This window comes from Convolutriloba macropyga, chromosome 5, assembly GCF_964194025.1.
Source record: "Convolutriloba macropyga chromosome 5, txConMacr16.3, whole genome shotgun sequence".
Lineage (NCBI taxonomy): Eukaryota > Metazoa > Xenacoelomorpha > Acoela > Convolutidae > Convolutriloba > Convolutriloba macropyga.
The window spans coordinates 61574456-61597481 of NC_134472.1; the positions used below are offsets into that span (position 1 = coordinate 61574456).

Below are 23026 nucleotides of genomic sequence, written 5' to 3' on the forward strand. Positions count from 1 at the left end.
TGATCAGCACGCGTTGCTATAGAAATAAACTCTGCTGACGATGTGCAGATAATTAAGTATTACCGACAGACATGGTGTATACTATTTGTCGAGATAGATCTTCCCGCGCCTCAATCTAACTTCCTCGGACAAAGCTGACATTTTATCAACCAAATGTTCGTCATGCCAGACATGGCAGTGTTCCATTCTTGTTTGCGTTGCGTAGTTGACTGAATTCTGTCACATTCATGTCTAATTCTTTCTGCTTTTCTTAACATTTACGATACTGGAAATTACCCGGTCAACAATACTACGATCCGAAGTTCATGTTTGTTTGGTGCGGTCACAGAACTGTTTGAGGATGTTTGTCTCAACTCATCTATTTGCTTTTGTGTAGTAAAGAAACTGCTGTTCTCATTTTCATTCGGCTACTTTGAAAGTCTCGCGATCAGTCAGCTTCCGTCCTAGCTCTATTCTCAGGTTTGTTATCCTCTGAATTTCTATAAATTCAAATTGAATATCGATCAGAACTCTCATGTTTTTGCCTAGATTCTCACCACTGCCATTTTTCGGAAAGTTTTTTTTAAAGAAAAGGGAGTATATAAACAAACATCCCATTGCTCGTTTGAAACTATTTCTTACTGTTGTTCTTGTTCCAGACCAACACTCGCAATAATGTCCTTCGACGAAGTCTTCTGTCACGCCTGGCAACCTACTGTCATGGCTGATGCCGAAGAGATCCAAATGAGGAAAAAATTAGCTGATATGGTGAATATTCCCGACGAAATCCAGAAGCGAATGGGCTCTAAATTCTCCCAGGGACTAGCAAATCACCCAATTACTAGAATAAAGAAATCTGTCACCAAGCCCGATACGTACGTCTTGATTCTTCGAAAAGAGCCCGTGTACAGACACGTTATAGAATTCAAATTAGACGGATCCGCTGTCGTTAACAAGCGACCCGATGGTCAGGAAGCCGAAACGGTGTGCTCATATGACGAGGCCACCAAGACGTGGACCACAACGCTAAAATACGTTGGGCTAGACATTCCTCCAGTCGTGAGTGTGCGAAAACTGGTCGGAGATGTAGTCGATGTTGTCGATACCTGTGGTGGTGACATCACAGTGAAGACCACTCTGGGAAAAGTTGCTGCCGTCGCATCAGCCGATGACGACGCTCTCTAAACTCAATTAGTCAATCAATTTCGTGATGGAATTTGAAATACTGCTATTTACTTACTGTTATCGGACAGTTATTTTAAATCTAACCAAATTGTTTAATAAAGTCTTTTACTAATGACTCTTTCCCTTTCTAACCACCAGTTCATAAATGTTACTTATTTTATTCCTTTTCTGCGTAGCTTAAACTAACTACATTGAAACCTGTTACTTTTCTATTGAACTCTCTGAAGTCCAAATATTAAAATGAGAGCTTAAGAAATTGAAAATTGGGCCGTTTGAGCAGTCTAAAGAAGTAACTGATATAAATGTCGCTGATTTGACAATGATACTCGGTAATCGTTTAAATTCAGAATGATCGCAAGATCAGAACCTTATGCAATTAGAGGATTTTTTAATCTTGGAAAATGGAAGATCATTATGTAAAGTAACGCGCTCAGGGGAAAACTGATTTAGCGATGAAAGTACAGGGTGGAAAAAATTTCTTGACTTATTGGTGAGCTGAATTTGCTGTAGATTGAGCGACCTTTTCAGCTATAATTTCTTTTTATTGATGAGGTGAAAATGTCAATCACAAATCTGGAAACCTAGCCGCAGAGCTTTAATTCGAAGAGGTTTCTTCTTCGTGAAATCTAAAGTGAAAACCTTAATTGTAATTGCTTTCCGTCTTCTAAGCTATGTAATTTGTCTAATTGTTTTGTGGTAAGTAGAATCATGTACAAACTTTCAATTTTGGATTGGGAAGTATTGACGAAACAGGTGGGTGACATTACAACATGATTTCCATGGTTGAGCTGCAGAAGTTGGGACTTACATAATTTATACTATTCAACTTTCAGTGCTGGGAACTTGTACGCAGCTACAATTTAGAAAAACAACAGCTATATTTTTGTGATTATCTGCTATTTTCTGCGTTGCACGGAATACTGCCAGACAACTTTTCGCTCCGACAGTTTTTATGAAAATCTGGAACCTGAATCAACTGTTACAAACAATTTTCTGTTATTTTTGTTTGATCGAATCAAAATTTTGACTGACTATAGAGTTAACGATGTAAGATTGAATTTTCAGTCGAATTTTTGATACCTTAAATGTTCGGACACTGCTCCGAATTTTTTCCGAAAATATTTCGATCATTTACACACTAGAGACAATTGCGTGTGATTTCATTAGAACGCCCGCCCATTGTAGAGTATTTAGTCGGAGTATTTCTTGAATTTTTCTTTTATCGAGGATTTATTTTAGAAGCATCGTTTTACCGAAAATAACTTTCCATGCTTAGAAAATAGCCCCATTCTGAATTGTTTTTGAAAAATTAGTTGTAAAGTGTTGCTGAAATTTTCGCACTGGATCTGCTATTAGTAATCTGTCGTAAATGCGTAATCATTACAATGTAGCTGAACAAAACTTTGCAATTATCGAGGTTTGAAGTTTATGATCATTGAGCTATTGTGACACTATTTTTGTTGAATTTTCGTTAAAATTATAATTGATAGCTGCGAAGTAGGTTTGGCCTCCTCCTGGACTTTTTACAGTACAAAAGATTTGTATTGCATTGGTGCGCTGTCTTTTGTAAAGATATGTTATCACTTTTTTCACGTCACACTCTCACGCGGTTTCGTTAAAACTATAGATTTGGATTCGCAACTTTTGTCAATTTGTGGGAGATTTTTAATAGCGGCTGTTAGCCTCTCAAAGGCTATTATTTAGGTGCTCTCCTACTTTCACAGTGCGAAGTATTTGGATTGTAATGGTGCGCTGTCTGTTAAGATCTTTTCTAATTTTTCGCGTCAATGAGAAATCAAATTAGAGTTGCGATTTTAATTATGCTGTAGCAGTAGTAAAGGAAGCAAACAAGCGAGAAAGTGTGTGAACAAATTTTTGGTTTTCGAAGGCGAATTTCTACGTGCGGCAGTTGACTTATATTATTGCCGTTGTTTCTGCTGGTTTTCTTAACTAATGGTTTCAAAAGGTCATACATCTGTTCAAATAGTGCATAGCTGTATTTTTGGAATTCATCAAAAGTTAGTTAATGATTTATATAACTTAGATTCTGTTTGTTTTGATAAAATAGCAGTTATTTTTGAGTTTTAAGGGTTCTTTTTGTTGTCTCGTTTCTTGTTCTTGTTAGTGGCTGGTCTCATTTCCTCCCTTATGTGGCGTAATAAAAGCTATATATTTCATTTTATAATTGATTAAATGCTTTTCGAAAATTGTTTTAAAGAAATAACATTTTTGGTTTTGCCGAGGTTGGTAGTTTTTGTTGTTTCATCTTTCAGTCTCCATTAATGACAGTTCGCATCGTTTGCTAAGGGAACATGAAGTTATTACTGGTTTGAGTTCATAATTATTTGACATTTTTTCGGACTTTGACAATATTTGTTTCAAAAACTTAGCGAATTTCTGCGTTTAACCGTTGTACTTTTGACTCAGTCTTTTTAATGACCAGAGCAATTGGTTCGCTATTAAGGTTGCTAGCGCTTCAGTTAATAAAAATATTTATTTCAGTTTATAAATGATGCTTTCTATGGCTTCAATTACCCTTTGTTTTTAAGTGTTTGCACCATTTAAGTTGTCTAATACCTTAGTCTTATCAGTGACAAGCGTCATCGGTTGCTAATGAGGCATAAATGACTCAAATAAATGACTTGAGTTCGAAGCACTCGGCGTATAAGATCATGTGCTTCGCTGACTGTCATAGTTTGATGTTGCTGGAAAAACGTTGTTTGTCAGGTCATTAATTACTCCAATTATTTCTATTTTAATTCAGTACTTGTCCTGCCATATTTTTTCGTCAAGAGATGTGTTTTCGAAAAGATGTTTTGCGAAAATATTTTGCCACGTTCACTTCGAATCCGTCTTCTGTTCATTCATGTATATTTTGCCGACTTAATTGCAATTGCTTAGGTGACGTAATTTTTTGTCTTTATGGAGCGATTGTTCTACAAGGATTTGGATCGTATCGATTCGCTGTCTTTTTCTTTATTTAAGATCTGTTTATGCTTTTTTCGGCTTTTTCAAGACAATGGGAAGTCAAAAGGGATTTTACTCACGCTGGAGCAGTAAAGGAAGCGAAAAATGAGAATAGGTTTGCGGCGTGAATTTTTTAAAATTACCTTTAATGTGGAGTGAGAAGTTTTCGGTTTTTGAGAGGGATTATTTTACTAGCATCATTTTGACTTCTGTTATTAGTGTTTCTTCCCTTGATTGCTAACGTTATGATACTACATATGTGTCTTGATTGCGCCCATTGGCAGTCGCTTGATTTTATCAATAGGCATCTAATATTTTTAATGAGTTTTTTGAGTTTTACACTTTGTAATAAAGTTAGGGAATGGTTGAGATTTGCGTCTTTTCAATTATTGCTGTCGTCCAATCAGTGTATCGTTAACAACAACTGAATTAAATGCTAACGTTTTTATCGCCTAAGATACCGTTTGTTTTTGTAATGTTTAAATGAATTTGTGAGTCTCGCCTTTATTTGTATTTCTATTGAACCTGTTTCAGAAATTAGAAGTGGCTTTTTATGAACTTTGAAGTTCAAGGAATGCTTTTATTAAAAAATATTTTAACTTGTTGTTCTTTGGTTTTATAACTCTGAAGCCACTGGCTTTCAAAATTATAGCGAATTTTGACAAATTCTTAGTTTTTTGTGTGTCATTTATTCACGCAAGGTTGCTGTTTTGTGAACTCATCAGAAGGATTAGCAGAGTCCATATTTTCATGAAGTGTGCTTGTTACTAGTGATTCTTAAAACACGATGTCTTGGGAAAAGAAATTTTGTAATTGAGATTTCTCTGTTTGTTTTAGCGTATATTAGATTATGGACTTTGTTGGCTGTCTTAGATTGATGTTGCTACAAAAATGGTAATGGTTAGGTCATTAGTTAAATCAATTCTTCGGATTGTCTTTCAGGGCTTGTCGTGCTATGTTTTTTTCATTCGCTCGATTAAGTTTATTGTCACACGTGATTTATCTCTCGATTTACTTTCATCACTGTCAAAATGACTTTTCTTATTGTAATTCAAGGAGATAAGCTGGTGGCAGCTAATAGAAGCCGCAACAAGTTGACAGATTCTTAATCAATATAAAGCATATCGGTGGTTAATGGAAGGAAGAGAAATTTCTCTTTTACGGTGTTTTTTCGTTATCTTTTTGAGTCTGTAGGTCTATGAGTTTATTGCAGCTATTTTCTGGCAATCTGCCATGTATTTTTTAAATACGCTTCTAAAATTGCTACCACTTAGAGATAACTTACTTTTATTCGCGTTTCAGAAGACCGAAGAGAACTGTTCAGTTTTTACGTGTGAAAAGCGGAAAAGCATTATCTAAGAACGCACCGAGTTTCCTTTTTAATGCTATAGCTGAAAGATATTTTCTCGTTTAATCTTGATTTCCGAAAACACTTTTGTTGATCTATCCAAAAATGGGGTTGCTTCAATTATAAAATATCAGACAATTTCCTAGTTGTCAATTCTTCATAAACCAATTTTTTTTGAAAAATGGTCTTTCTAATGAAGAAAAAACAATTAATTCGTTTTGGGCAACTTATTTTATAGGCTTTGAGCGGTTGTTTGTAGAATTGGACAGCCTTTGGTTTTTTGGTTAGCTCTCACTCGATACTTTTTGATAATTGACTTCTTAGGCATCTTTGTCATTGGCGGGAAAGCTTTAGCTGGGTCTATTATTGACCGTCTCTTGGTTTTGTTTTACGATTCAAAGAATTCTAATTGCATTGGGGCGCTGTCGTTTTTCATGATTGGGGCGCTGTCGTGTTTTCATGATTTTTGACGTCCAATTGAAATGATTTTGGCCACGCCAAAACACGAAGAAAAAGCAGTGGTTTTGCAATGTGAATTTTTTTCGCTCTAATTTCAAGAGAGAAAACGGTGTTTGAACAAAAATTTGCTTTCTTGCTGGTGGGTTTTTGTTCACATGCGGAATTTTTTTTTACTGTTTTTCATTTCTGAGATCTGATTTTGTTCTAAGTGGTTTTTCTAACCCGTTCATAGTCCGTTCTAGGTCTAATTTTTGTTTAGTTAATTAAAATTCTTCGAATTGTGTCAGGACTTGTCCTGCTATGTTTTTTATTTCGTCAAAATTTTTGTTACGGCCATATGACGTCACAGTCACTTCAGATTGCTTTTTTGTTCATTTTTTCATGCAATTTCTACTGAAATTGTGTATATGACGTCATTTTGTAGTCTTGGATCATTTTTGTTGATTCGCGTGATTGTCTTAGGTCGCATGTGACTTACCTCACTCAAAAATCACTTCGTCACTCTGAAAGCGACTTTTCTTTATTTAATTCAGAGAGATAAGGTTAAGTGGTTGTATGTCGCTCTAATTGAAGGGCATTTGAGAGCAGCCAAAAGAGCAGCAATAATTTAAACCGATTCTTAATCAAAAGATCCCATCTCAGCATTTTCTTTCTTGGTCTGTTTCTTTTACTATCTTTTTGAAACTGCAGTTCTACGAAGCTATTGCGGCTGTTATCTGGCGATCTGCCATCTATGTTTTAAATTTCATAAAATAAGTTTTTTTTAAAAACATTTCCAAGTCTATTGAGACAAATTTTGCAACAGCAAAATTTTCAATGTTTACTGAATCTACCCTAAATGTAACGGCTGGACCTGCAAAACTAATGATAGTAATAAATTGATTTTGAAATTTAAAAAGATGCGATGAAATAAAAAAAATCTCTTAGATTTGACAGGTCGTCCATGGGCTTCATATGTCAAATGATGCCGTGAAGCAGTTTTGAATTTGATAAGAAACTAAGATAACTTAGATACTTCAAAACTGAAAGAACTCAATTGCGGTTCTCTGTTGTTCAGGAAGGTTTTCAAAAGCTTAAAGCCAATACGGTCTAGATATATACTGAAATTTACGTTCTAGACAATACTGAATTTTTTTATGCTGACCAATGCCGTTTCTTATCTGTCCAAAACCTTTTTTATTAATTTTTGGGTGAATTTCATATTCTAAAGATGACGAGGAAGCGTTTTGTTGACACCCCTAGCTGTCACTCAATTTTACCTAGGAGTTTTGATTTAGTTATAAGTGAGTATTTATTTTGATTGAAATAATTTTACGTGAAATTTACCAAGTTTTCTGTTCGCTTTCTAAAAAGTAAGTTAAGAACAAAAATCTCTTATTTACTCTTTAAAACTAAAAGAATGTACATCTCAAACAGCGAGAAATCGAAAAAGCTTAAATTGCCTCAAAAATTGATGGAAAACGTGAAATTTTTGTAAATGGGCCCGATTTCTATTGTAATTAATTGATAATTGTTTTTATTGCCAGATTTAGAATATATTTGCCAGGAAATATTGAATGCTTTTAATTGGAATTAATATTTGAAACGAGAATTGAATACATATAATTTTCTCTACCAATTATTGGTTTTTCAGAGTGCAAGATCAAAAGTTGTTTTAAAATTTTGAAACTCAAACAGACTAATCAGAAGAATAACTCAAACCATGAGCCAGTCATTACGGTGCAACAGTTACATTTGCGAATTTTGAGGCTATTCTGGCCTTTCGTGGACAACACAGAATAGTTAAACACACATTCTTATTTAACGTCATTGTTATCCTGTAGTAGCTGATGATCAATGGAATGGCGTGAGAAGTGGAAACAATTTCAGGTTGTATGTTAATCGCAAGTATCTCATCAATGATTAAAGTGTGAAGAGTGATTGAGTGGATTCAGTAGTAGGATGTCGGCAGGTACTGGTGGCAAAGTGACACGAGTGTCCAGTTCCATCAGCAACTACTCCGATGTTGATGAGAACGACATCCTCAGAGAGGTAATCAAGAATCTAGGTGTTTTGAGCATTTGCTGTCTGTACCATTGTATCCGCGCATAAACTTGTAGCGCATAAATTTGTAACTTTGTGGAAAAAACTACAAATATGTCTATGCTGAAAAAGCTACACAATTTTATCGAAAGAATAGTGAAATCATTCATTGCTAAGTGTTTTTTTTGCTAGTGAGAACACATCGGGCTGAGAACAAATCAGGAAAACTTTTCTCGTCTCATGTTTTTTTTCGAAATAAAACATTTCCAAAGTGTAAAAAATGTCTGAATTTCTGAGAGCTAAAGGATTTTTTATGTCCGAATAATGACGCGATTGATTAAAAATGCTCAATTTTGCCCACTTTTTAATGCGATCAATTGAAATGTTTTTTTTCGTGTTCAATCACGCAATCCTAGCCCCTTTTCAGACTTTGTATGTTGTATAAAATCCCATTGGTTTTCAGCGTACAATTTTGTTTCATAGATTTTGTGCGCGAAAGTCAGGGAGGGACATTTTGGATACTGTAAACATTCTCTGTGGAAATTGAAATCGTTGTGTCCCATTGAAATGCCGTGTCCTATAAAGCTGAAATGCAAAGCTGAACTTTTCAAAATTCCAAAGGTTCAGATGTTTAAAATTTAAATTGTGCATATAAAAACCGATAAAATGTCGCTACACGGATAAAGTCATACAGATGAGAGAATTCATGTTCCTTTGCATGTCGGAGTTTTTTAATTGCTCTTGAACGAAGTTCATAGCAATTATTGTAAACGTGTGTGTCTTTTTTATGCAAAATTTTTGCTTGACGGTTTTGACTTATCGAGTGACTTTTACGCCCTTGACTTTTTGCGTTTCGCGTGATCTAAAGTTCTGTCTCATCATTATTTCATACTTTTTCAAGCGTCCCACTTTTTTTCAAGATTTCACGTTTCATATCACACTAGACTTTCAACTAAATCAGTTTTTCGCTCGCTTTTCACACTTGTCTTGAAGAGTTCAACCTTAAAAAATGGTATAAAATGAGTAATCAACTGAGCAAAATTCTTGGAAGCCTAAAGGCATGTTTCTCGGAAAATTTTATTGGAAGCCCAATTTTTTCTCATGAGACAAAGCTTACACTTTTCGAAGATAATTGAAGGTGATAATTGAAAACGGGAAACAGTCGCAAAATATAACAACTTCGGCAAAGAGGACTTTTTTAAGGTCTATAATTGAGTCAATATAAAGAAATATTTTTATAAATTGCTCATTTTTGTAAAAACCATACGTAGTGACAATGAGAGTGACACAACAGAGCCGACTGACGACCTCTGCGATTCATTCGCTCCTACAATAATATTAAGAAATTCAGAAAAAATATTATTTGGTTTGAACGATTATTCAATTGTTAGATTGATTCGCTGCACGAGAATTGCAATGTTACTATAAATTTTAATTGAATTCTCTCTGAGTTTTGAACAGCGAAATTGAGGTCTAAATAAGTTAGAGTATAGTTCTGGGAAGCCTTCAGCAATTCGAGCTCAGCCTCGGGCGCAAGCGCTCTCGGCTTTGAGCTTTAATTGCCTTAGGCTTCCAAGAACTATACTCTAACATATACTTGGCGTCAATTTAATACACAAAGTCAAATGAAAAGTGCGCCGAAACTGGTGCCATTTTTTACTTTAAATCTTAGTGGTAAATCTTAACCTCTAATGTGGTTATTTGAAGCCCACTATTAAACTTCTTAGTCCCCATTCAGGCTACCCTTCCCTCCGTCCTCCCCCCGACTGAAGCAGGCTGCAATTGATTAGAGCTCCCACTAATCGGTCGAGAGCAATTCTTCCGACGTTTAGTCGGTTATGTTAAGCTCCGTTTTCTGTTCAAACTTTATAGGACGGGTTATAAATTTATAACTGGAAATCAGTCTTTGAGATGATGACTTGCTTCCCTATTTAGATTTCAGACGACTCTTCCAGAAGTCGAGACAGACCAGGTAGTGCCAAGTACTCTAGTGGAATCAATTATGGCTCTGGCTCCTCGTCTAGACCTAAGAGTTCCCGGGGAAGAGGTATTTTTTCCTTTTCTTAGAGAGCTGTGCTTTGCCCCATTATTTTTACGCACAAGCTTTCACATGCATTAGTCAGAAAAGCCGGAACCGCATTTAGGCAGGCAATTATGCACTTATTTGGTTAGTGTTATCTGTTCTATTATCTTACCTTTTCTAATACTTTGATAGGGGCTTTATATTCAATATTTTTGGATTAATTGCAGAATCGATAACGCTAGAATTGATACGTTTACATGCGTTAACATTGAAATATACATTTTTGTCGGATTTCACTGTCAAAGTATTGTTTCGAGAATATGCAGAATGTTTCATTTACTCAGCAGGTCATAAATTGATGTGTTGCAATTCAGAATAGTCTTTTTAATGTAAATTTTAGTATTAGATAGTTATTTTTCTCCGTAATAATGCGAAAACTGTGTCAGGTGCCGACAAAAAATGCGGATGTTTTTTCCGACCCAATTTAGTTCCGACCCAATATACTCAAATAGGTGTTTTTTGTTCAGTCAATTTTGGCCGATCGATATAATCATCTTAGAAAGTTGTGAGTGGTATCATTAGAAAGCCCGTCCCGCGTAGAATATGGAATTAAAATATTTTTTTATTTCAGCTTTTTACAGTGATTTAAAGTGATTTAAAGTGGTTTAAAGTTTTGTGAATAGTAGACAAAATTCCGTTGTTTTTATTCGCATTTACGTATTTTTGACCAAATTGTTCCATCTGAATTTTTTGGGCTAGAATTCATGCTTAATTATTCAAAACTGACTTTTTTTGTCAAAAGTCGGATCAATTATGCTTTTTTCAGCCCACTGTCTTCAAGTTTTCTGGAAGTATACACCGTAAAACTGCTATCATGCTCTTAGTAAGCTCAAAAAGAGAGCGAGTTGTATTCCCGCTGGCTTTAACTGTCTTCTGGAATTATAATTTTGCCAGTTTTTGCAAATTTAAACTCGATAATTATTGTACATGCATTATTGATTTTTGATTTACTAAAAAATTTTTGTTGCAATTGATCTGTTTGGCAACCATTTGAACAATTGAGTGTTTTCTTAGGCGTACATCAATAACGGGCTGATCTTCCATGGATCCTTACGTTAGGAATTTTTTAGATTTTAATGGGGCACGGCCTTTTTTCAAAATATTTCCGCATTTATATTTTTTCATGTAAACTACTGACAAGAATTTCAAACCAGTGTTCCTTTATTGACAGATACTATTTTCAAAAATGCAAAGAATCAGGCCCAATAAAGAGATATTATAGTTTGAGAGTTGGGCTCCCGGTTTTATGGCTTTGACCATTTGTTTTCATAAATATTTATGGACTTATGTTTTGCTTCCATTTGTTATACTTTTTGTATGCCGATGAGTTAGTCACCTCCATCAAAGATCCGATTAGTTTTTTTAGGAGGTATTAATGAACCTAGAGAATGGTTTAAGTTGTTACCTTTTGTCTCTTATGACTTTGATGATATTTGTTTCAAAGAAAATTTGTGTTTTTTTGAACTTTGCCACCATTGTATCTTATTACTGTCATTTTCTGGCGTAGTCTCCGAAAAAAACAGGAGGAAACCCAGTTCCTGTGAGTTCTCATTTAATTTCTTTAACGGTTTTATATTTGACAAATGGTTTCTTGGTTTTGAGACTACGAGTTTTCAAATTCTTTTTGAGCATATTTCTACATTTTATGGGTTCATTTTGTTTCCTAGTCAAGCTATCACATTAACAGGTCCAGTTGAAGGAAAGCAAAGTTGGGGAAATGAACAAAAGTGGCGTATCTGAATGATTTTCGTTGATTAGTTTATGCTTTTGGGCTGAGACAGTTTTCTCGCTAAATTTATTTGATTTTTTAAATTTTGCCAATGGTTGTCTTTCTGTTGTTGTACGACTAATATCTAGTAAGAATAGGTCTCAACTGCTTCCCCATGACGTTTATTGAACCTGTTTAATTACTTCATTTTTTAGTTGTTTGTTTTAATGACTTTCAATTTATCTTTTCTAAATTTGGTCACGATATAACTCTCATTAATGCGGAAGTCGCAACTACTTTTGCTGATTCAAACACTATTTTCTCTGTTAGTTATATGTTTTGACTGATGGCTTCGACCATTTAATGTTATAAAAGTTTTTCGTGGTTGTACTTTTCAGTTTTTGGGTTTTATTTCTGTTAATTCTACGTAGTCCTTTTATACGACCCGTTGATGTTCAGATGAGAAGCATGTGATGGTTTACAGTTCGTGCAAGAAACATCCTATAATTATAGAGTCTTGAACACTGTGATGTCGTAAAATTGTTTGAGGTTTTGGCTACTGCCTGTATTGTTATTTTTAATTTGTAGTCCCATGACTTAGTCTCATTAAGAACAGGCGAAAGGGGCTTCCTGAGATATTAAAACTTAAACTATTTCTTTTTGTTGAAATCTTATGTCTGTTATGATTTTTTAAAATATTCGTTTTCAAAAAGTAATTGTATTTTTACGACTGTTACTACGAAATTTCAAAATGTTTGAGATTTTTTTATTTGTACATTTTAAAGGAATTGTTTTGTTTTGAAATACATAACATTAATGTTAGGTCCCATTGGCTTTGAAATATTGCGCAATTGAACGTTTTTAAATGCTCTTAGTGATTGGTTTCTAAGTTTCTGGTTTTAGCGACTTCATTGCCATTTGGCGCAAAGTTTAATTGAACTTTTTTTAGTGGGTATTTGTCCTTTTTCTATTTGTATGATGTATACTGGATAATGACAGGTCTCAATTGCTTCCTATGGAGATATAAATGATAATTTTAGTGATTACAGTTAATATCTAATGAAGTCAATCACTTTGCAGTTAATTTTTTTCAAAAATAGAAACTTTTTTGAACTTCGCACCTTTTTGATCGTTCTTTGTCGACCTGTTGTCCAGTATTTGAGGTGAGGTCCCATATCTTTTCTAATGAAGTGTAGGTTAATTAGTTTTGTTTAAGTTTTATCTGATGCTAGTTTGATTTTGTTTCTTTTTCATATAGACATCGAGTTTTGTACTAATTAATGTTTGTTAATTGATTTTTATTATGGTCTTTTCTAGTAGTCATATTAAAAACAAGTTACATCTGTCCTCGAGTGCGGCATTATTGTCTTCTTTCAGTGGTTTATTGAACGATGCATTTGAAAGCTTTCTATGTCTTCATCATTTGGTAGCCAATTAAGTCCAGCATGTGGATGTGCCGGGTCGGAAAATTCTGTACGCACGCACAGAACCGAGCCTCCTTGTACAAATAAAAAGTACATGTGAGCAGTATTTGTCAATAATCAGAACGGTGCTAGGACAATAGATTGAAAGACAACAGATCGAAAGCAAAAATTGGGACAACAGATCGAAAATAAAAATAATTCAAGTTGCGTATTGGCCAATCAGATTTAAGCGCTCATTTATTATACAGCATATAACATGTTCTATTGTGCTGTTTTGTTCGGTTGTGATAGATTCATATCAAGTCCCACGGGCCGCTAAGGCATGGCCATGGCTTGCGAGTTATGGCCGTAATGGGGTAATTATTTTGCAGCTCGCAAATAATGCTTAATTTCAACCAATAAGAATAGATATTAATTTTCGATCTATTGTCCCATTTTTTTCTGTTTTCGATCTGTTGTCCTTTCGATCTTTTGTCCGGTCACCAATCAGAACGCCCTTTTAAACTACTTCTCATCGTATAAATTTGTTTTTGGGGCCATTCAAAACAATGGTGTTCACCCATTGATAATATTAATTCTAATGTCGGGACGAAATGCCCAAAGGTTAACCAATATTTTACTCGCCGTTAAAAATTATTAGAAAATATGGGTAATATTTAAGATAATCGTCCCTGAATTATTCTGAGTAACTTAGGCTCTTTTCAAATGACTGAGTGAGAACGATTTCAAGTGTGCATATTTGAAAAGTTTCCAACAAACATGGTAGTCGTTTGAAAAATAACTTTTTTCATATAATTCAGTTTTGACATTTCGAGTCCAGTCATTATTGAGTAAACTTGAGTAAAAAGAGCGGTCATTGATCATTTAGACTGACAATATTTACATTGATTGTTTTGATTAAATATGATCAGGTTGGTAAATATCATAGTTGAATGTGATCATAAACAACAAAGGTATACTGTTGCAGCCAAAATAGAGTGAATGTTTGAACTAGTTTCATGGAAGATATCATTATTACATTTATATGATGAAATAATTAATCAAAATATCTGAAAGCGTTGCTGTAGCAATTTTAAGTTAATCAAAACGGTCAAATCAAATTTTTCTCTATAAGAGAATCTGCAGCTTACCTTGGAGTGTAGATGACATAATATAAGAATATGTTCTAAACACCTAAAGTTTGAACGATTGTAATTTTAGAGTACAGCTTTTACTTTTCGAACTTTTACTTTTCGAACACAGAAGGTAAAATCCACCAACAAAAGAAAATGCGAAAAGCAGTGGCGCGGTGACGTATTCAGAAAAATAATTATACCAGCAATGACTCTATCGATTGCAATCACTTCAAAAGGATAGATGCAAAAGCGTGATTTGATTATGATGAGTCAGTCGCCTTTGAGGTTACAGGTAGTTAAAGAGTAAAAGAGGAATTACTGCTTTTTCTACCCTGTTTTTGCATTTGGAATCCTTTCAATCGAAGTGAGGTTGTATTTGTGATATGTTTGACACCTTTTTGTCCTTTGCAGTTTCTCTTAAACCATTAGTAGATATTTTTATTAACAAGTCCTCATGGTCATTGAACTTCGTCTGAAGGTGGATGATTTTTAAAACTACTCCCATAATCTGTTAATTATAGCAATAAGCAACTAAAATAAACTAAAGCACCATAATGAAGAATTGGGATATTATTGCTATTGAAGTTTTCTATTAACGGTTCCCTAGGAACATAATGCCTCGATTGTAACTCTATCCCACATTGTTTTGATAGTTCATTTGATAGTTCATTCACAACACTCTACATGACTTATGAAAGACGACTTACTATCCAGTCGTATACCAAGATATGTACCTTCTTATTTCACTGTAATGTGAGTGAGTATTGTTTAAGTGACAAGAAATGAATTCAGTGGATCAGGACTAAATTACTCTTTTTCAAGCCCGGCCTTTTATTTTTTAAGATCATTTTTCTCCGCCATGTTGCCGCCGTATTTCCGCGACTTCTGTATCGCCAGTGAAAAACAAACGCTTGATACTCATTAATCATCAGTACATCATTGATCATTAATGTAAATATGAAAGAGAAAAGGCCCGAGAACTTATTCTTAGAGCACATGCCACTTTTGGCCACTCCGAACTGACTCCATTTAAACAGACTAACTGTTTTCTCTTACTTAGATTTTATTTAAACATTCTAAGGATTTAGCTTTTATACCATGGTTATTTTTAATAGAATAATATAATAGTTTGAAGAATCCGAGCCCTGTTTAACTCTGGAAAAAAATATAATGCTTTTTTCATTTGCTGTTCTTTTCCGTCCAGTGTAATGTTTTCCATCGATTGCATTGTAGCAATATTAATGCTGTATTTGGGTCTTTAAACAAATTGATTTTTACAAAAAGTTGATTGTGAAATAAAGCTTTATAATCTGCTGTACAGGAATGGGAGCCCTGAATGAATAATCCTGATAGCCTTTGAAGTTATGTATAACTTTTTGAAGTTTATAACCATTTGAATTTTTCTTGAATTTCACTCTCAGTTTCATAGACTTAACATAAAATTTTCATAGCGATCTAAGGTATTAAAGAACTGATGTACCTAGCTTCCTGATTATTAGTTGGCCGCATTTGTTTTTGTCATTTGCTTCAGTTTTCGTTTTCAGCATGTTTTTTTGTTTGTACAGTCCCAAAAGCTCAGCTGGAGTTTGTTCAGTCATTCGTATCCTGCTGCAGCCAAATTGTTCTTATTGTAGTTAGTTGTTCTCACGAAATTCGAAGCAATTATTGTAACCCTGTGTGTCTTTTTTAATGCAAAATTTTCGCTGGACATTCTTTCGATTTTACTTCTCGAGTGAATTTTTTAAGCTCACTTGCTTTTTGCATGATTTTTTATAGCTAGGATATCACTAGGATATCCGAGTGGTTAATGCTTCCGTTGCTTACACCGGAGGTCTCGAGTTCGGACCCTTCCTTGGTCGGAGGTTTTTGCACCCATAAAATATTATCTAGGCTAATGCACCCTCTGAATTAAATTGCCGCGCCTTTCGTTCGCGAGCAATTTGTCCGACGTTAGTTGGTTTATGTTTGCTATTCTCTGTTGTTATAATTCTTTGAAGCATGATTGCATTGCTTCGGTCTAATTTTTTTGCGAACATGGGATCAACAGAAGTGATCTTTGTCTGGCAAACCGTTGTTTTTGGGTGTATTTCATTTTTTATTAGATTTGAAATAAAAGTGAGTGTCCAGACAGATAATTTCACCTGTTTTCAGCAGTTTTGCTTTGTTTTCTGTACTGCCTGTCGCAATCGTACTGCCTGTCGCAATTGTACTCCGGATGATAAAAATGGAATCTTTATTTAGATAGTTGTACTAGTTAAGCTTTTTGGATGATAGAGCTGTTTATTAGTCCATATGACAAAGCACCAACAATTAAATACCTGACATAGCAGTGTACAAAGTATCTCGGCCTTGTTTCAAAAGTTTTGTGCTTATTGATTACGAAATTATCGTTTGATAAAATAAAGGTTTCTTTTATTCCTTTTCAAAGTTTTGCAAGTTTTTTCAGAAGTTTTTGTCTGAAGTTACCAAACAAGACTTTACAAGTTTGCTCTCAAGAGCATTTGGAAGTTTGTTGTATAGTCTTTTGATTTCGTTGGTTTTTTTTTGAAAATACGGATATTGCTATTTGAATTATTTTTCGTGTCCACCGAGTTTTATGAAGGTCTTTTTTGAAAGAAATCGGTTTTGTTCAAATCGATCTCTAAAGTAAAGGTTCTCTATGCAATTTTCAAACTTTAAACTGCGTCAGTTTTTTTTATTAACTTACATTTAAATCTGATCTAGCGTACCGAATTATTTTGGTCAATTTTCAACAATTGCATTTGTATTTGTGAGAAAAAATTATTCATGGCTTTAATAGTTTGTTTTAATAGCAGCTGAAATAATGTCTAATTAAGCGTTGTAGAATGATTTACTTTTTTGGAGAATGTTTAAAAGGTTTGTTCTGAATTTTTTTTCCAAGAGACGTGTACATTGTGACCGCAGGATCCTGCCAAATTTGGAAAAAACACTGTATTGAACCATAAAATGTAAAGAAGTAATTTCAAAATTTTGTAATGGTTCATAATAATAGCCACTGACCGATCGAGAAAATAATGCATGTACAGAAATAAATAGTGACGTCTACGTAATATCAAGCAGACGAATTGCGCCAGATTTTCAAACATCGACTGATTGCGCAATCTGTTAATGGCCATGTCTCCCATGTGCTGAGATTTCTTCTGGAAAGTTGCAATCGTGGCGAAGTGAGCTTACCGGATCTCGAGGGGCAATATCTATTAAGATCTCTAAAATTTTGATGTGCTTGGCATATATATGGCCACTTTCTTTACCGCCATTAAGTTGTCTAAGCCTTCTTGCAGCAATTTAATTTATTAAACATAAAGCACGCGTGTTATTGTCTGTAATGTGCAATATAAGGATGGGAAGTCAAACAAATAAACCTGATCGTGATTATTATGGCTCGTTTGTTTTGCCTATAAAAAGTCAACGGGTATGAGACGATGCCGAGCGAGTGATAAACAAAACGGCAATAGAAAGCATGTGCTATTGCAAAAGTTTCATATTCTAGGCCATGGTATTGCTGATTGGATTAGGAAGTATCGAAACTCATTCCTGTCATCGTTGTTACTCTATTAAATAAGAGTAGTGGAACTTAGTTCTCTAATCGCAAGTGGAGTAATGAGATTTCTTCAGCATTCAGTGGGAGTTAACAGATCATTTCATGGAGAAGTTATGCAACTGCTATAATTGCAACAGGAAATAGATATCGGAGAGGTAACCCGGAATTAATTGTCTGGCGTTTCGGCTTGTTGGACCATCACCTTCAATATGTGTTCCATATGTTAAATTTTGCTCCAATTTTTTTTAACTCTATTTCCCATAATAGGTGCGCATTGGTGGAGTCAGGACAGTGAGGAGGAACTGGGAGTGACTGGATCTCAGTTCCTCAAGTCATCTGCAGCTTCTAAGAAGAGGGATGGAAGTGAAGATGAAGATGACACCAGTAGTAGAAATGGTGTTCGACAGACAGGAAATGATGGAACAGCAGAGTTTGTTCCTCCGATCAAAGCCTCGTTCAGTTCAAACAATACTATGAGGTAAGTTGCATAAGCAAATGGAGCAATTGTGAAATAATTTCTTGCCTACTAAATTCTATAACTCTGATTAGAGGAAGTTGACGCTCAGATAAATACAACACGCTATGAGGTTGATTTGCATATGTTTCTTCCTCACAGAAAATGATGACATCATTTATCATTCAGATGGTTGAAGGTTCAACTATTTTTTTTCTCTGATCAGAACTAAGAAACTGAGAAATCAGAAAAAAGATTAAAATGATGATAAGCTTTATATATTTATGTAAAGGCCAATAAAGCGTGTCAATCTTTGATGCTGATATTGGCTTTAAGATTTCATTGACCTTCTTGTTTTTTGGTTCCAATTACTAGAAAGTGTTTTTGTGCACTGTTAGGGATCTTTAATTTTCTTTTACTAATAATTGAATGATTTTGTTGCGTTCGGTATTTGAAAATCTGCAAAAATTTTTTCATTAGCAATTTGGAAAATTTTTTGACAATTTTATTGCAAAATATTTAATTGTTTCCAATCTTTGAACTAGGTTTCTACGTTTTAATCTCTACAGGAGGATAGCTATATAATTTTATGCTCAATAAGGAAATGTAATTGTTTTTCTACTTCATTGTTTTTCAATTTGATTTTTAACTTTCAAAAATCAAGAACTAGTCTTCTTGTTTCTGTCCCTATCCTCCGCATTCTAACAGGTATCAGTCGATCATTTTCCTGAGACCCATAGTTCTAATCATCTCTGGTTTTATCAGTTGTTAAAAATAATGATTTTAGCTTTTTCTTATATTTTTTTTCTTTCCAATTGATTTCATTTGACATAGCGCGGCACTGAGAGTTTGCTTGAAATGCTGTTTAAACATTTTGACTGATAGTTACTTTCTACAAATATTATTAGGGTCTTAGTTTTGATTTTAAACAGTTTTTTGCTTTTGAATTATATTTTTCTTCTTGTGTGTTTTTGTTGATTAATTTGTGTCTTTTTCTACTATTTTGCCGATTGTTAATCTTTTGCAATTTTCGGCCCATTATATCGCTTTTATTGCTGTAAGCTGAGCGGAGCTATATTGCGGTGCTCTTGGTTTTTTTTGTTTTGTCTGACGCTCTCTTCGTTTTACATTTTGTTCTAGAACATTCTGTCGCTTCACGTTCTCAGTCATTTTTTCACGTTTGATTTCTTGCTTTTCGCGTGACCTAAATTTCTGGCATTCTGGATTTACGTCTGTTGCTAAAACAAAGTTGATTGTAATATAAGAGATTTGAAATTTCTCACAGATTTGGTTTTCGTGGAGAGACAAAATTCCTAATTGATTATAAAGTAATGACAGTATAACATTGGAACCTGAAATTTATTGAGTAGAGAAAACTTGAAGTTGTTAAGAAAAATTTTAATACTGAAAAAGAGCGGAAGTGTATCTTTAGCTAAAAAAAACTAAGTTTTTTGAGTGCTAGCTTTTGAATCCTTTTTTCAACCAAGTTGTTTTATGCTAGCGTACTTTATTACGTATAGTTCTTTTGTGACTGTTTTGAGAATTCGTGTGGTACCTGTTCTTTGCCATTTTGTTGATTTAGACGCTCTTTTTGGTCAAGCTGGTCGTAGCTGATTAATTGCTCTCAAACAAAGTTTTTAGCATTTATATTAGCCCTGTCGGTCATTTTATGCAATTTTTCGCTTGACCGATTTTTCGTCTGACTCATTTGATTTTTCTTTCTCAAAAACGGGATAAAATGTAACCCCAGAAAGCATTAAGTGCTCTTAGAGCCTTACTCCTTACCAGTCACTAGGAATGCGATTAACCAAAACTGTTTTGAGGAGACAAATTCATTGTGTTAAGGGCGGTTCTTAATCTAAGTTTGAACCCCTCAGTCCCCCACCTACTCACCCCCCCCCCTCACACCCCCCACTCATCCCACACCTTCTCCCCCCAACATGCCCTCAGTTCACCCTCCTCCACCTGGTGTTTTGTCCAGCCGTTCCAACCTGCCCCCATCGCTTGATCCATCCAGCCCCCGACCAATCCGCTACCCCCTCCAAATGCGCTAGCATCTCTCCCAAGCTGTGTACTACCAAAGCCAACCGCGCGACGATCTTTTGAGAACAATTCACCCGACGTTAGTTGGTTATGTTCCTTGTTTTAGACGCTTTTTCAGCGGTTTTTGTCCTTCGAAGTTATTCTGGAGCCTAAACTGTTTTAATGTTTGCGTTTAGTTGTGGTATTATTTGACCGCCTCATTAGATTTTTTTTGAACCTTTTTTAGATTGTTTTGTTTAATAGCCGCACAGCGATAGCTGAGGCTATTATTGGCCTTCTCTTGGTTTTTTTTATTTCGTCGTCATGATTTTTGTTACGATCATATGACGTCACAGCCATTTTTTGTTCATTCGTTCATGCAATTTCAACTGAAATGCATGTGTGACGTCATTTTTCGCTCTTAGTGGAGCGAGTTTTTTTGTTCATGCGCGTGATTAAATTTTTGGTCACACTTGACTTACCTCACTCTCAAAAATGACTTCCTCAATTTGAAATTGATTTTTATTTACTTTAATTCAAAGAGGTAAGGTCAGATGGGTGTGTGTCACTCTAAATGAAGGTTATTCGAGATCAGCTAATAGAGGCAGCAATAACTTATACAGATTTTTAATCAAAATATAACAGATCAGCCTTCAATGAAAAGACGAAATTTTTTGGTCTGTCTTTTTTACTGTTTTTTTTAGACTGCCGATCTACGAATCAATTGCGGCTATTTTCTGGCAATCTGCCAGCTATGTTAAAGAAATTTGGTTAATTTCTGTCAAAGTTTGAAGTTTTCCATCTATTACCTAAGATTACGGTAAAGAATCTTTATAGAATATGTACCACTGAGTGATTTTCTTGAAGCAATTTTGTTCAAGCGGAAACACGACATGGAGAGCAAAAGCGACTGGTTTTGCCGCTTGAATTTTTCTCATACCTTTTAAATCAGAGAGAAAATAGTGTTTGAGTAAGTTTTGGGTTAGCAGAAATACTTTTTGTTTTTGTTCACGTGCTGCAGTTTCGCTGTTTTCCTCAATTCTATGGTTGGCTTTCAAGGAAGAGGTTGTTCAGGATGGCATGAAGCAGTGAAATGTCTACTCTTCTACGTTTGCTCAGGCTATATTTTGTTATTAAGTGTCAATTTTCTATCTGCTGCATGGTTTTAGTCATTTTTTTGTGCGTTCGTTCATTTCAAGGTGCCTGTTTCCAGAGAATAATAACTAATCTTCCATTGCTGTTTGATCTTTAATACGAAACTTAGAAATTTTTCTGGAAAAAGCGTTCCAGATCTAGTAAATAATATCTTCGTGATTTTCTCGGATGAACAATTTCAGACCTTTGTTTTAATGTGTCTATCGATATGCTGAAGTAATTCTGAGCATGGTGTTTTTCGTTCGAAACAGATTGTATTGGGTTTAATATTTCCATTTTAATCAAAAATTTCGATTTACAGCTCCTCAATCCATCAACCTGAAGACAAGCATCCGAACACTACCATTCCGACAGCTGTGCCCATCCAGGTGCCAATCGGACAAACATCTTCGTTTGACTATAATGACGTGGACGATCATCGCATGTCGCAGCATCTGGTAGGTGGTGGCACAATGGGTACCGTTGCAACAAGTGGAGGTGGAATTGGACAGGATACACTAGAGGAAATTGAGGATAAAGCAAGGTTTGTCGAAGTAAAGTTGCAAGTGCCAAATTTCGAGCGCATAAATTACCTATATTCGATGCTTCCTTTTTTCTCCGACTACTTAGGTTTGTCCCATTGTCGTGATTAATAATGAAACGCAAAAAATAAAAACCTAGGTAGATTTTTCTGTTCTGCAGCTTCAATGGGCTCTATGGTATTATCCCCGCAGAAGTTGGCTTTTATCTGATGTTTAGTCAGAGGTAAGGATAATTTGGCTCTTATCCTGAAGCTGTTACTAGAGCTGGATAGACTATACCTTTTACAATTGAAAAAAAAACTGAATTTACGTCTCCGAATGGGGGCTTTAAATTCAGCTCAACAGACTTTCGGCATTGCCAGTGATGTCACGACGCCGGCATCAAACTCTCTATGCAACTAAAATCACTTAGCAAAAGATCAATTAAATTTTACGCAGCGTTATGTTGGTATTTTCCAGATTCTTCAAAGAACTTGAAAACAGCACGGATAGCGTTGATTTCAGCCAATTGAACAAACAAATTCACAATCAGGAAACAATGAAATCGCTGATTGAAAACCAACCAAAACAGGTGGAAATCCCTGGCTTCATTTTGGGAGACAGCAATGATGCTGAAGGGTCGGACGACTGTGGCGCCAATCCAAAACCTGTAAATGACGAGTTTGGAGAAATTTTGGCGGAAATGGAGAGGGCGAAAAGTCAGAAGGAAGAGAAGTCTAATTTACAGGGAAAAGGGGGCAAACAACAGCCTGGAGGAAGCACTTTGCTAGGACGTGGTGAGAAGCTCTAATGTGAATTTCGGGGAGTTTTCTAGTTCTCTCATGATTTCAAAAGTTAGCTATTTAAGTTCACTCTCTGCTCAATAGCTTTGTCGGAATAATGTGTGGCACTCATATTCACTTTTCGGATAGATGTTAGTTAATAGCTGCTATTTACACACTTAGAGTGAACTGATTGGTTCTCTAGGTTTGAATTCTTGAAGTTCTTGAGGCCGGAGAAATTCTCCAGGAGCAGATTATTTT

At 35.1% G+C, this 23026-nt stretch overlaps 2 protein-coding genes across 2 annotated transcripts in view; both read left to right on the forward strand.

Annotated features, from left to right (window-relative positions):
- On the forward strand, nt 1-1279 carry LOC142339525 (uncharacterized). The gene is made up of 2 exons (XM_075389623.1): nt 1-459; nt 639-1279. The coding sequence occupies exon 2, from the start codon at nt 655-657 to the stop codon at nt 1162-1164; it is 510 nt and encodes a 169-aa protein (XP_075245738.1). The 5' UTR covers nt 1-459; nt 639-654; the 3' UTR covers nt 1165-1279.
- A 6330-nt stretch (nt 1280-7609) lies between these two features.
- The window catches only part of LOC142339527 (uncharacterized), a 158451-nt gene continuing 143034 nt past the window's right edge, over nt 7610-23026 (forward strand). Inside the window, exons 1-5 of the mRNA XM_075389630.1 lie at nt 7610-7969; nt 9896-10007; nt 18120-18330; nt 21785-22006; nt 22464-22780. Coding sequence (XP_075245745.1) covers nt 7880-7969; nt 9896-10007; nt 18120-18330; nt 21785-22006; nt 22464-22780 — 952 coding nt within the window. The 5' untranslated portion in view covers nt 7610-7879. The remainder of the gene's footprint in view (nt 7970-9895; nt 10008-18119; nt 18331-21784; nt 22007-22463; nt 22781-23026) is intronic.

What these genes read in the sequence shown, in the direction of transcription:
- LOC142339525 (XM_075389623.1), top strand. Translation starts at nt 655, where the DNA reads ATGTCCTTCGACGAAGTCTTCTGTCACGCCTGGCAACCTACTGTCATG.